The 14246-nt window shown below is 46.6% G+C and overlaps 4 protein-coding genes across 4 annotated transcripts; 2 read left to right on the top strand and 2 right to left on the bottom strand.

Annotated features, from left to right (window-relative positions):
• Positions 1 to 58: 58 nt before the first annotated feature.
• Positions 59 to 1975, top strand: H6S33_004420 (uncharacterized protein; the record flags this gene model as incomplete). Its single annotated transcript, XM_044835779.1, has 1 exon — positions 59 to 1975. One exon carries the CDS (start codon positions 59 to 61, stop codon positions 1973 to 1975), a length of 1917 nt encoding a protein of 638 aa, XP_044691158.1.
• A 1555-nt stretch (positions 1976 to 3530) lies between these two features.
• H6S33_004419 (uncharacterized protein) lies at positions 3531 to 5531 on the top strand (the record flags this gene model as incomplete). Its single annotated transcript, XM_044835777.1, has 1 exon — positions 3531 to 5531. The coding sequence occupies one exon, from the start codon at positions 3531 to 3533 to the stop codon at positions 5529 to 5531; it is 2001 nt and encodes a 666-aa protein (XP_044691157.1).
• A 2365-nt stretch (positions 5532 to 7896) lies between these two features.
• On the bottom strand, positions 7897 to 8622 carry H6S33_004418 (uncharacterized protein; the record flags this gene model as incomplete). The annotated part of the gene is made up of 1 exon (XM_044835776.1): positions 7897 to 8622. The coding sequence occupies one exon, from the start codon at positions 8620 to 8622 to the stop codon at positions 7897 to 7899; it is 726 nt and encodes a 241-aa protein (XP_044691156.1).
• A 969-nt stretch (positions 8623 to 9591) lies between these two features.
• Positions 9592 to 13961, bottom strand: H6S33_004417 (uncharacterized protein; the record flags this gene model as incomplete). The annotated part of the gene is made up of 7 exons (XM_044835775.1): positions 9592 to 9741; positions 9805 to 10758; positions 10809 to 11086; positions 11137 to 12324; positions 12382 to 13323; positions 13561 to 13662; positions 13889 to 13961. The coding sequence occupies 7 exons, from the start codon at positions 13959 to 13961 to the stop codon at positions 9592 to 9594; spliced, it is 3687 nt and encodes a 1228-aa protein (XP_044691155.1).
• Positions 13962 to 14246: the final 285 nt, after the last annotated feature.

Genomic DNA, 14246 nt, shown 5'->3' with positions numbered 1-14246 from the left:
CCACTTACCTGTCACTGCCGGGAATGAAGCTGCCAAACTCCCTTCTTCTACGCCCAGGATGCAAAAAGAGGCTAAAGGCGTACCTATGGCTCCTCAAGTGCCTATTGCTACTCAAGGACCAACCGCTGCTCCCGAAGCTAAAAATCTTGCACATTCGAGGTGGGCGAAAAAAGAGCCCATTTCACTTCCTCTCGGGCATGCTGTAGCCACACCCTCTGCCGAGTGTACCTCTACCGCTCCAGAGCCCCAAGCAGGGTTACTTAAGTCTATTTCCAATACTGGTGTTAGCTCTGGTATCTCTCCTCTTGCCCCATCTGCAGAAGTAAAGAAGAGTTCAAACACCCACAAAAAGAGGAACAAAAAGAAAAACAACGCATGCCAAAATCCCAACCAGGAAAAGCCTCCCACACATGTTCATACCGAGAATGTTAAGGATAACAAAGACTTTGTGACCAATGCTCAACCACTATTGGATTGGTCTGAAGAGCCACAGGTTCAAGAACCTGCTACTCAGACTAATTTCATGGACCTTGGTCCAAATACCCTTGGTGGCAGGGCTTTCCCAGGTCAAGGTAATCAGAGCAATCAACAAACGCTGACTGTTCTTGAACGCTTGCAATCCATGGTTCCTGTTGGGCCTGGTGCATTCCTGAGACCAAGGCCAAGGTTTTACGGTTTTCAATGCTTTCGTACCTTGGGCGCTACAGGAGTGTATGGCTGTATGCATGGACCCAATTGCTACTACGGCCACGAGGGAGATGTTTACACCGATTCCACTCACAAATCTAGTCATTATGTTAACCGATGGCAAACTGGCATCACCGAGGCCGAAAAAACAAAACTAAAGAGTATGATGGCATGGAGAGACAACAAAATTAAAGCGAGAAATCTTTTACAAAATCCTACTTTCAGGGCGGAGCCTCGTATTCGTGCTAGTGATCTCGCAACCCCTTCACATCAGACTTACCACCACCCTCAGGAGTTTTCTATCAAGGCCAAAAAGACGAGAAAACGCCCCCAGAACCGCAATGGCGCCCTCGAGGCTAACGAGCATCATCAGAATTTCGATCTCCAGCCTAATGACCAGACTCAACACCATCAGAATCCTGCTTTCCAGAAAAATGAGCATGTTCACCCCACTGAGCAGTCTCAATATCGCCAGGATTTTTCATTTCAGAAAAATCAAAACTCTCACCATCGTCAGGAGTTTGCGTTCCCGTCCCAGAATAATAATCAGATTTACCCTCGCCGCGATTTTGATTTCCAAAATTGGCAGTCTCGCCATCAGGATATTTCTTTCTACAGTGGCGCGCAGCAGATGGACCCGATGGCGAATGATTTCGCCCCATTCTCAATGCAATTTAGCATTGCGCAGGATTACAACGTCCATCACAACTTCCAGGCGCAGCCTCAGTTCGCTTACAATCAGGAGTATTACGATGGTGATTTTGGGTCCCAATATCAAGCGTCTGATACAGGTGCATATGATATGCAACAGTCCCAAGGTTATATCTCCGTACCTGGAGATATGAATACCAAGAACATGGAGCGGGTTCCCCGAATCAACACAGAGGATCTTGTGTATAACTGGCAGCAAAATATCCCAAGCGCACTCATACCTGCAGATGACACAAAATTCTCTCCTATCGATGATGTGAAGCCGGTCAACTCTTTCGCCCTTCGACCAGAAGTTTCCGCATTTGTGCCGGAAACAAAGAAGCAGTGGCCAGGACTTGATAAGGGGCAGTACCCGGGTCACCCATTTGATTCTACGGGCACCTTGATTCCTGGAGTCACCAGCCCAGGGTTCTTGATCTGGACCAATGCTGGATACGGGTACTACGGAAACAATGGCGTTTGGTACCCCTACCGCGAACCCACCGATGATGGTAGCGACGACCAGAAAGATGTCCGTGGCAGCAAAAACCAGGACAGCTCGGAGAGATCTTCGGCTGGCCAACCTCGTGAAGTTTAGTTTCTAGAAACTATAGACAGGGTCTAAAATTCGTCAAGTCTGTTAAGGGTGTGCATTTGGTTGTATGCTAATGGGATATAATGTCGATTTTCTTTGGCTTTCTCATCATAATTTCCACCAATCCCTTTTCATTTTTTTTTGATGTACAGGAAACAGGGCTCGCGTGTTTGAGCCGCCTGTACTATGGTTTTTTTTTTTTTTTCTTTTTGCAGTGTTTCCTCTTCCAGCCCAAAATTCACTTGCTCGCTTCTTCCCCCCTTGTACTTGTTATTTCTACGCTCGACAGGATGGAACGCGCGATTGCACATCTCTTTTGGTTGGTTTTGGTCGAAAGCTATGGTGCCCTGGGTATTCCCTTAAGGAAAAGAGGAAAGTTTGGAAGAATATAAAAAGGTTTAGGGGGGACTTCTTGATTTTTCTCATGTGACCATGAACAAAACCTACTCGAAGCGTATCCAAAAGTCCATTTATACCTTCCCATCTTCTGTCTCGCATAGTAGCAGTGATTTAAAGACAATCTTTAGGTGAAAATATCATGGCTAGCCCCGGCCTTTTAAAGTATGCAGTAGGGATAGGCTATATTTTAATATTGTGTCAAATTAAACGTCACCGTCACGCATGAGTGCAGCCTACAAAACTTTGAGTCGAGGCGACAGGAATGCCCCTAGAAACGTCGCCTTAGCTGGGCATTCGCCACGTTTTTGGATTGGGTAGCTAGCTTTAATCAAGGTTCTGAAATCAAGTGTCTCCGTGATCCCCGGGAAATTTAGGCATATGATAGGAATCTATGAGTTATTAGATTATAAACGTGAAGGTATTCGTAAACCGGGGTTGCCAAGAGTTCGATATTTCTAACAACACTATCATTACCTCTGCTTACTAACCATAAATTTTCCCGGAGAGAGGAGTTTTTTCTGCCTTGAGTAGAACCTATTTACTACAGAAATTATGCCCCGCGTTAAAGACAGATTACGTCCCCAATCTAAAAGCGCTATTCTCAGTATGTAATACGTGCCAACGGTACATGAAGCCACTCGAAACTGCCTGCATCCAATAAGTGAACTATAAACCTTCTTCAAGTAACCACCAATGTCAATGATACTTTGACAACACTAAAGTAGTCCACTGTATAGGATGAGGTATAATTGTCCCAGGTGATCTACAGCCCTACACCAATGATTTTCAAAGCTCGGAAAATGTCAATCTCGAAGACCAGAGCGAGGCCCTTGTTCCTATTTCCCAGCAAAATTTTAAGGGACGCAAGAAGGAAATGATAAAGAAATGAACCCCCCACTGCACTGCGTGCTTACTAGTAGCTATAAGAATACCAGTAATCCTGCTAAAATACTAAGTACGGTGAGTAAAGCATTGCAGCAGTCGGACTTGCCCTAGTTTCCTACTCGTACTACCAGGGGGGTACAGCGTCATAGTAAGTCACTCACTAGTTCCCCCGAATAGAACCGTTAAAGAATACCGCCCCCAACTTCTCTACATCTAAATTCTCCGTAATTCATCTAACACTTCTGCCCCACTACTCATGCTCAAAAATAAAAACATGAGTGTGCCCTACTTTCTTCAACTTCCTGTTGAAACAAAATCTATCCACTCTCCCCCCAAACTTCTTACCCGCATCAAAGAAATTATGAATGAGGACTTTCCCCAGCTTCCAGCTATCAATGTTACTAAGTCGCTTACTCCTCAGAAGAAGAAGAGCAAAAACAAGAAGCCACAATTCTTCCAGATACTTCCAGACGACTCTCAAACTTTGTCCGAATCTATCGCCCCACCGCTCATCTCTGAGAAAGAGGAGATGAAGGAGGCAGACCTACCTGAGCATCCCGCCCAAAAATTCAAAGTTACCATTAAGAATCCTTGTGGCTTACCCATTAATTCGTCCAAAAAGACGGAAGATGAACATAACTCCCTTCAGCACCCTACCGATGATAGTGCCAAAGACACCACCAGTCTTATCAAACCATTCACTCCAAAGAAAAAACCCAAGAAGTGGCAGCCGCTACCCCTCGACATACCAACCACCCTCGACACAAATATCATTCCTGGTAGACAATTTTACCACAGGAACCAAGGCCCCAAATTAAACAGTGCTCAGGCCCCTCCAAAAAACGCCAACCTCACTCTTAAAAGAAAACCTCCCAACGACAACTCTTCTCCCCATACACCTACCGACATCAGCTCCTCCCAAATATCTACCAATAACCAACACACTACCAACTACCCCACTATCCCAATCTCTCCCTCCAGAAAAGCCACAAGAATGGACCCTGTCTACCCCTCCAAAGAAATGGTTCAAACCAACAAAAAGCCGCACGCCGCTATTATAGTCAATAATAGAAGACACCAAAGGCGCGGACTTATTTACAAAAACGCACCCCGCGATCGTCCTTACTACGCCATGATCCAATGTGGATTGTCACCTCCCGGCTCCTCCTCCTCCTCCTCCTCCAATAGTGGCGAGATAAAATCTTGCAACCAACCCAAAAATTGCTCTTTCGGGCACGAAGAAGACCGCTACTATGATTCTCCATGGCATGTGCAGCGCTTTGTCCTGGGATTTAACGTCGACCTCTGGGAAAGCAAAGTCGGGCTCGAAGGAAAACTCGATCTGTTTAAGAGAAGGGAGGAGCTTATGGCTATTGGGGATGTTATCAATAGGGAGGGCTTAAAGGTAGGTTATCGTAAGCTTGTTGAAGTGGAGAAATCCAAAAGGGGCCTTACGCCACAAACAGACGATTGGTGCTGGGCCGGGCGGGCCTACAAGGCCAAGACTGGTAGTTCCTCTAAAGATGGTAAAGGGAACTGGGAAGATCAAACTGGTACCAGTACTTCCAAGGAAGACAAACTTGACTGGGTGGATCAGACTCTTGATGATACCTCTGTTTCTTCTCAAGAGGACGGTGACACTGATGGTGAGGAACTTATCGACGAGAATAAGATGCGATTCCAGGAGCATCTTCGGGCGGAAACGGTGCTCTACAAGTTCGAGCAGGGTCTGGCTGAGAAGGTGAGAGAGGAGGAGCGTAAGTTGCAGCAGAATCAGGCGATCTTCGACATGAAGTTGTGGGAGCAGCAGCAGGAGTTTGAGCGGGAGATGCATGCGGGGTGGGCAGAGTTCGATGAGCTTTGCAGGTACGTGAGACTTGAGGTGGAACAGCAGCAGCGTCAGGACCAAGAGGAACAGCAGCGCCGCTACCAGGAACAACAGCGCCAGTATGAAGCCCAGCGACATGCTAGCCGCGCATACAACAAGCCGATCGCGAGGCCGTCATCCGATTCTATCACTACAAGCACTGTCACCCAGATGGAGACAGTTAGATACAACAAGCCGATCGCGAGACCGACAACTACACCCACTAGCACCACTATCCAGGCAGTTCAGCCTTCATTTTTTGTCACCAGCGGGCTTTCAGAGATCCCACATGATCTGTATCCTCAGTGGATTCAGCCTCCCAGAAGCCATGTGCAGGGAACTACATGTACTGGAGAGAGATGGTGCTTCTTTAAGCATTTCGGGCCAGCTACTTTGTCTGGGGATTAGAACTACACTGGCAATGATAAGAAGAATGATGTGTCTTTCCCGCGGGTGTTGAGCTGGATGGAAGAATATTCAAAACAGGCTCAGAGTCAGGAATAGCGGGGCATGGAATTCTCGAGGTCTAGAAGAGGCCCAAGGCGATGGACAACTGGGAGGGACAAGGAAACAAAGGGAGAAGTCAATTGATAGAAGGGATCGAAGAAATCAAAGAAAATAGTACATGTAATAACAACAGATACATGTATATTTGGTTGGGCAATCTTTGTAACTGCATATTTGCACTCTTTTGTATCTCCTATAAATTGTAGTCATTTCTAACAAATCAATCAATTAACCAGTCATTCGTAAATATGTCGCTATACATGTAGTTTGTTCGTTAACGTTTTAGAGTGTCATAGCTTACAGGCTGAATACATGAATGAGTTATCAATCAATCAATCAACTAAGGTTGTAGTCATAGATTATCACTCGCAGTGCCCGGCCTCACGTGGTTGGCGTTGAGGTGTGACGACCAGTTCCGGGCGGTGGACCGCACGTAAAATCAGTATGACGCGAGACGAGCCTATGTCCCAGTCTTGTCTCGAACATGTTCGTGGAGAGTAATATCTAGATATATTTGAGACCTAAATCAATATTGCTGCAATAAACGTCATAAGGCCACCTATTCACAATAGGCTGCAACCAGCTGGCAGGAATTCTCCTTCATTCCGTCTACATCTCTACTTTCTCCCCAGAATCTTGGAGCATCTCTCCCGATATCAGAAGACCTACCGAGTGATACCTCATGACCCGCCTCTTAGCGTAAATCCACTCTGCTTTCAACTACATTCACAGGGGCCGTCTACGTCTTAAGAAGCTTGATACTAGGGAGACAGTAAATTAAATGTTGTATCGACTGCACTGTGTGCTAGTCACCTTTCTCGTCCATGTAGCAGTGGGTACGTTGGCTATCTAGGTACCACTGCAGAACACCCCTAGCTCCAACATAAGCTAATTAGCAACTATCCGCAGTTGGGCCCAACTACATCTGAATACACAACCGCTTTTTACCAAGTTCTGCAAGAACTACTAGCGTGGTCCCTCTGAAGCTGGGAAATACATTATGTATGGTGTTTTACACGGCTTCCCCACCCCATCATTCCAAGAATATGCGTCACAAGAGATATAGATGCTATATATATCCTCTCCTTGCTGTCAATAAAGCTCTACCGAGACTACATACGGATTAGATCCTAGCTTAGGTCTAAGAAACGACAGCCTCGAGTTAGGGCCAATCCTCTTACGACCAATGATCGTTCCTAGTCTAGTCCCTCGTCATCTCATCTCATTAGGTCGGTTATCCTTGGGCCCGGTGCTTCTTATATGGTTCGAGAACATCGGGTTAACTTGGAGATACCGGCTACGGAAGTAAAGGCTCGACCGAGAAATTGTACCTAGAGGTCCACGGCTCACTGCTGCTATCCGGCTTTTTTTTCGGTTGGCAGCGGGCGGCTGCATATGGAAAGGACGACCCAATCAAAGCTGCCTACTCGGAGATTTCACCATCGCTCTATGTTCTCGCGAAATACGAAAAAGAAGAACTGGCATGAGGGGAACTCCCCCCAGGCTATTTAACTTGCCCCATAAATAACGGCGGGCCTACGTGACGGTTGCAGCTCAAGGTTTCAAACGGCGATGGAAAACTCGGTCTTTCTAGCACTACTCCCCGAGTTCAGGACCACGATATGGAGTCGATCTCTATTTCAGGAACAGTAAGGAATGTGCTTTATTGGCGCAGGGCACCTCTTGGCAACGGCCGCCAAGCACAGCCGGCCCAAGGTCCCCGACGCAGCATCTCCTTGACAGCGCTAATCCCTACTCCTCCTCCTAAGGCAATTGCGTCACATGAATACCTACCCCACCTCGCCATCCAAAACCGGAAATCGCACCTGGGAGCCCCGAGGGAAATGATCGTGGAGGCGCCTTCCAAAACTTAGCCAGATACCTGTTCATGAAATGTTGGCGTTGATAAATCACTGAATTCTCGAACGGGGAGACATCTATCTATGTACTGACTTCAAGTCACCGAATTCGCGAGCCTCCCAGCTATAAATATATATCAACAAAACGGGCATCTCTAATTCTTTGCTATTACATATACACGTTGCGCATAGTCATCCACTCTCATTAACCAAACATTCGGGGGCGAAAGGAAAAGGGTTGTCAATATTCTATAGAATCCCTAGATAAAGAAATCAAGGCCTCACAATGGGAAAGAAAAGGACAAAAAGCCTCCCAGAAAAAAAAAATGTCAAAACACAAAAAACAATCCAAAATAGAACAGAGGAAAGAGGAAAAGCAGGATATAGAGCAGGAGGGGGAAAAGGGTCTAAGCCGCAAAGCCCATACCCCCTTCAGCGAGGGATGCCGCCCCCTCTCCGTTCTTCTCAATAATGAGTCCTCGTAACAACTCATTCTCCATCTCCAACTTCCTCACCCTCTCCTCCAGCTTCAGTGCATGCTCCGTCAGCTCATTCGTCTTATCCTTCAACTGCTGCTCATGCTGCTTCTTCTTGACCCTGAAGCGCGCCGATGCAGCTGTATTACGCCGGCGCTTGTCTTCATCGGCCGCACTCACAGCCTCCGGATTCGTCGCCGCCTTCTTCCTCCCTTTTGGCGCCGGAGTAGCCGGAGTAGCCGGAGACGCATCCGCCACAGGTGTAGAGGCCGTCGTGAACTGCGCTGGGGGCGACATCGGGAACTGCGAAGCGCCGAATACACTATTCTGGACCGAGGAGCTGGGGGGCATCGCCAAAACATCATACCCGCCCACAAACGGGCCGGGGACTACATCGGCCAGGTCGCCAAACATGTCCTCTGCCGCGAACAGATCCATCACCTTCGTCTCCGTCGCACCACCAACGTCCTCTATTCCCGCGGCGGCAGCAGTGGTAGTAGTCGGGTCGAACTCAAAGTCGGCATCCAGGAAGTCGAAGGTCGAGTTTGTGTACATGTCCAGGTTGTCGCCCAGGCCGTCGTCGGAGCTCGTAGCGGAGGGTGTCTGTTCGGGCTTGACCTGGTTTAGGCCTAGGCCCTGCACGTAGGAACGTGACATTATGACGGTAGTTTTGTGTGTGTTTTCTATTTGTGATATGGGATGAGGGAGTCGACGATGGGTTGTGTTTCGAGAAGGTTTGGTGGGAGGTGTGTTCCGAGCCGATGCAAATGGACTGGTGGACCTTGCGATCAATGGCCTTGTTGCAACCCTAACCCTGCGCACTAACGCTGTCCGGATCACGGAGTTGAACTTTACAGTCACAGTGCCAAGGCGGATCCTGGAAAAGGAAGAAAACTCAAAAAAAAATAAAAGCAGCCAAGAATATATACATGTATATACGGGCATTCCGATGGAGTATTCTGGGATGTAGAGGTATTGTATTCCAACTGAGATAGTTTGGAAAGATGGTGCAACCGATAGCTGCAATAGATGATCACCGAGCTGCTGCCACAGACAGCACTGCTTTACTCCTGCCGCCAAGAGTCTCAACGCTAGGACTCAAATTCCATGCAAGATTTGTTCCCGGCAACGTCAACCGCGGATGATGCCGAGTGACAGTTTGTGATAGGAGGACATACTGATACAGTTGAGGTTGTATGTCACATATCATTTTTTTCAGTCAGAGTCTCAACGCTTAGGATTATTCTCTCCATATATGTATTTCATGGACTGTTCAGAACTCAATAAAGTCATCGGCAAAAAAAACCTATTGCAGAACCCAAGTATATAATAGAAATGCCTTGCCGAACTTCAGAAAGTAATATCGACATGTGCATAGTTGGCATGAAACTATAAAAAAGGAAGAGTACGATGAGCTCGAATAACAGACAGATGCTTAAAAGAAGACGCCTTAATCCATTCCCTATACCAAAGGCTAACGATGACTTTAAAAATGAATAAATCCATTATGCGATCAAAAAAAATACCCGCTAATGCCATCCCCCCGAGGAAAATATTTAAGGAAAAAGGACTACGGTATATTGGTGTATTCCTGTTTGCCCGATAAAATAATTCAATCCTCATATTCTAGACGATGCTTGCAAAATCTGCTGGCACGGTCCATCCGTGCGTTCTACAAGCCCGAAGATATGCATCTTTCGCCTCCGATGGTGCATAAGACTGTACTGGACCAGCCGCCAATCTAGCTGGCGGAGATTCCTCTGCAATCATCATCCTCTAGAAAAAAAAAAGTTAGTCACTAAAATAATCATTGTGGATAGAAGGATGTGTTGAGCTTACCACTTGTAGGAGAACGCTTTCTAAACTACTGACTGCACTCCACCCAGAGTTTGTGAGTAACTCCATACAAAGCGCACCACCAACAGTTACATGTCCACCACCACCTTGACCGAATCCCCTAAACCTGGGCCTGACGACCCTAATGAATGGGGGGCTCATAGGGTATTGGCTCCCAAATCGCATTTCAAGCACAATACTCTTGACGTTCTTCTCTTTCATATCTTTGAACAATGGCAAGTGCTCAGGGAAGCTGTGGAGCTCAACAATCCACTGATATATATTATCCGTGCGACTTGTATCAACATACCACCCGAGCTCTTCAATCGGCTGTGTCTGCTGAAGCCTCACGATACTCCTAAGATCACTCTGGATTCTTTTACTCGCGCCTCCAGTGGCATAGGAGGGCAATGGAAGCATTGGAAGATCAGACGTATCGAGGCTTCCTGGGATGAATGCCCCCTCCTTCGGTATAAATGATCCATCCGTTTTGCGGTTTGTGGTGCCTGTTTCTTCATGAGAAAGAAGGTCGTCGTCATCGTCCTCATCATCTGAAATCAATGCTAAGATGTCAGAGGTTTCAGTCGCGATGCTAGCATCATCAGCAAGATCATCATCATCTAATACTATTGGGGTATTAGATGAAGATCCAAGGTTGGGTATTATATGTGATATCTTTTTCTTCATTTTCGCAAGCTTCGTTGGAGACAAGGATGGGGTGGGGGGTGGTGGGCCACCGGGAAATAGCACGTTTCTAGTTCGATAGCCAGAGACTGTGGCAGGGATGATGAGGTTCCCAAAAAATCCCCTGGGAGTGTACGCATCATCCTGAGGGTGGACGAGAGTCGGCCTTGATGAAGCCGCATCATCGACGGGTGCGCTCTTGTTGCCTTCAACCTTGATGAATAGATATCTCGTTTGAATCCAATCCAGTTGGGACACGACGAGATGCGGTGCCTACACTGAGGTTAGGGATGAGAAAAAAATGGCTTGAGATAGATATTCACCTTAGAAACAAACTCATTAGGAGCGTTTACAATTTCGTTCAAGCTGATGGCTGCCTTAATATTAAGTAAACTCTGGGACCAGGATGGAACGCTCGTATGCGGAACATTAGACCCAGCAACCGTGCCGGAGTATCCCATAGATACATTTAGATCCAAGCTATGGTAGCAACCGTTACCAAAAGCTCTCCCATGCTGTGTTTTCCTGAAGTGAAGGCCTTCGCGGATAATTGAATGCCAATTTGATAAAGGGGATCCGTGGAAAGCAAATAGGGAAGAATCTAAAGACTATTAGAAAAATAATACTAATACAGGGATTAGGGTCTCATACGAGGTTGGTTGAGTCTTCTCTGGGCATCTTGAACAGCTTCCAAAAATCGCTGCTCCTTGTCTGGTGCACCCATAGCAAACCTGAACTGCAGCCAATCGCCCATTCCCCAAACACGTTGTTCTGACCACTTTTTACTTCCAAAACCATTGTTAATGTTTCCAACGCTATCCATCTCGTGATCAACTGGAACAATACAGCTTCTGTTACTTGCAATAATCCATCTTAATATACCAAGGGCTGGGGGCGAAATTCGATTCTTCCACATTTTCAAACTTGCTTCCTCGCCGACTTTTGTATTTCGTTGCAACCACATTCTCATCTCTGCCACTGAAGGGAGGGTTTCGAGTATTTGAAGAATACTGTGTGTTTTTTTGCTCTCAGGCAACGAATCAAAATTTATATTGTAAATCGAAAACGTGACTGGTATTACTGTTGGAAGATTATCCACAGGCTGGGAAAGCTGCTGTGAGTGAATAGGAATTGCCTGGGTATGGGAAGCTTTGTAAGCGTTTAGGGGGTTCGGAAGCACGGGGTTCGGTGGCAGCGTGCATCCTACCGGGGTAGCAAGCTTAATTTTGGGAAAGTATTCCGTCTCGATAACCCTCGCGTGAAATGTTTCTGGGGTGGCTGCACCATTTGCTTGGGTATGCATTGTGATCCAGTCACCCACTTTCAGTGGTGGCCTCAACGTATCTGGGTTTTGGTTGAACGAAAGTTCGTACCTCATCCGATGATAGTTAGCTTGAAAGGTCTCAAGGGGTGCACCGGGAACTGTAAGATTCATTCCAGAAGGAAACTCGACCAATTTGTCGGACTTTGCTGAAACATGACAGAAGCTGATCAGTAGGTCGACAACTGTGGGCTGGGAGATTATCTCATGTTCGATACTGGGTCCGAACCCAAGAGACATGTATTGGTAAAGACATAGTGGACTTGAGCACACATAGGGCTTGAGAGCTTCGAAATCGTTTTGAACTTTCGTGTGACACACAAGGCAGAATTCAGTACATCGGACCAAGTGACGAAGAGTTAGTTGCATTGCAAGTAAGGGGAACGATGCATCCTTAGGTGACGAAGTTGCAAGGGAATCATCGGTTACGATCCTCGCGAGAGCCCTCTTCGGTTCTTGATGATCATAGTATCTACTGTCAATTTGGCCCAAACTATTGGATTCGCGACCTTGACTATCTGTGGTCACGGAAGGCGTTAGTAATTATACTTGGTAGAATCATTGATCTTTCTCACCGATATAGTATCTTTCTGCCCCGTCCCATCCAAACCCATGTTGAATTCGATATTTCACCAACTGTATCAGTCTCGAATTTAACAATTCATTAAGAGGTCTACTAATGAATACCCCACGAAAGGCGCCGTCATCTGACATGTCTTCAATTATTCCATCCAGACCGTCGCCTTCCTTGCTAGTACCATTAGACAGAGGGTGAGCGTTATCGAAAGCGCTGATTTTGCTGAAGGCCCCAATTGCCTCAATTAGTGTTGGCTTGTATTTGGTAGCAGTGCCAACGCATAACTCCACGCTCTTCTTAGCATGATAACCCCCAAAGTCCCCAGTAAGCCTTTCTAAAGTTTGATAGTATGATGAGTAGTGGATAAGCATAATGAGATATTTCTGCTTATCCAACTTCCAAGCATCAATCGCTTCATCCGAAATGCCTAATTTTGACACCCTGATACCAAGAGAAACATAAAGATCCACTCCGCCCTGATAATCCCCAAGCACGCCGATCTTGAATCCGGCAATTTTTGCTAGCCGAAGATCATGCCTTAGCGCCTTTCTTAACTTCCGTACCTCTACTGGATTCAGAGTATCTTGTGAAAACTCATCTTTCTCGGCCGAGCTATGCTGACGAATTCTCGCAACTGGGTCCTGGTAATCTTCTTCCCAGCCTCCGACAGATATATCATCGTCTTCATCGTCGTCGTCCTCTCCGTTTTGAAAATCCTCATCGCTATTTTCGAATTCGTTGTCCTCCATAAGAACGTCAGAATCTGCGGGCCCTATTCCCATCGCTTTATTGAGAGAGTATGAGACTGCAGCTAGAAGTGCTGATAGTGGCTGCGAGGTTTCTGGAGAGAATTTTGCAAGAGCACCAGTGATAGCGCCTGGAGCATCAGCAGAGCTTGTGTACAGATATGTCTGGTGCGAATCCGGATAATCGCTTAGTTCTACGGAGAATATGCTTAGCTTTAAGGACTTTGGGGATCATTCTTATATGGCAGTCCTAAGATCGAGAGAACAAAGTAGGAAGGAGTTTGCCCAGTATCATGCATTAACAGTTGTAATAATGGAGGTACAAAGCATCATTGATAAAGCTTCCCAGAGTTTGCCGCACACATCCCTCAATGACTATAACGAACGGCATCTGCGCAAAGAGTGGAAACAGTAATATTGGGTAGACGAACCTGGAATCATGGCAGTAATTCCAATCCCTCTGTTCCCCGAACCAGTGCCATGTGGTGTAAAGGTGAAGTTGAAGCATCCATCATCGTCCCCTCGGTGGACATCTACGATTCTCATTAATTAGTAGTGGTTCAAAACGAAACACGCTGTTTCGATCCAATTGAAGACGGAATCCCCCAATCAATTCTTTTCCCTAGCTAATCTGTGTTCGCTGTATCTACCGTCTAAATCAAACAAGATAGTTTCTTTTAATGGAGCTGCCAGAGCTCCAGATATCAAGTAAAGAGCTGCTGTCATCACTAAACATAACAGGGAAGCCGAAATCCATACCAGAAATACAACTGTCGACACCACCCGGCCTCTGTACTCGCTCCAGATCGGCGAAAAACGATTTCCTAGGCATCCTTCCCCTTGCTTTAACAGGCAATTAATCGGCAACGGTTTAAAGAAACGGTATGGAAATGGAGGACAGTCGGTGAAGAAATTCCAGAGGGGCGAGGAAAGAAAAATGGAAAGAAGTTAAATTGGGGAAGAATAACTGATGAGTGATGCGTGCAGGCGTCGCTGGGAGCTCCTTGCCAGGCAACCATCATCATGCTGCCCCGCGTGTGCGTACAACATGCCAAGCATCTATTGTAGAGTACATGTACCTGTCTCTCCTCAGCCGCAGTGGTGCGTAAAGGTGAGT

This window comes from Morchella sextelata (genome assembly GCF_020137385.1).
Source record: "Morchella sextelata strain SCLS chromosome Unknown scls_17, whole genome shotgun sequence".
Classification (NCBI taxonomy): Eukaryota; Fungi; Ascomycota; class Pezizomycetes; order Pezizales; family Morchellaceae; genus Morchella; species Morchella sextelata.
Note: the sequence above shows the minus strand (reverse complement) of the source record. Positions and strands in the feature narration are given on the sequence as shown.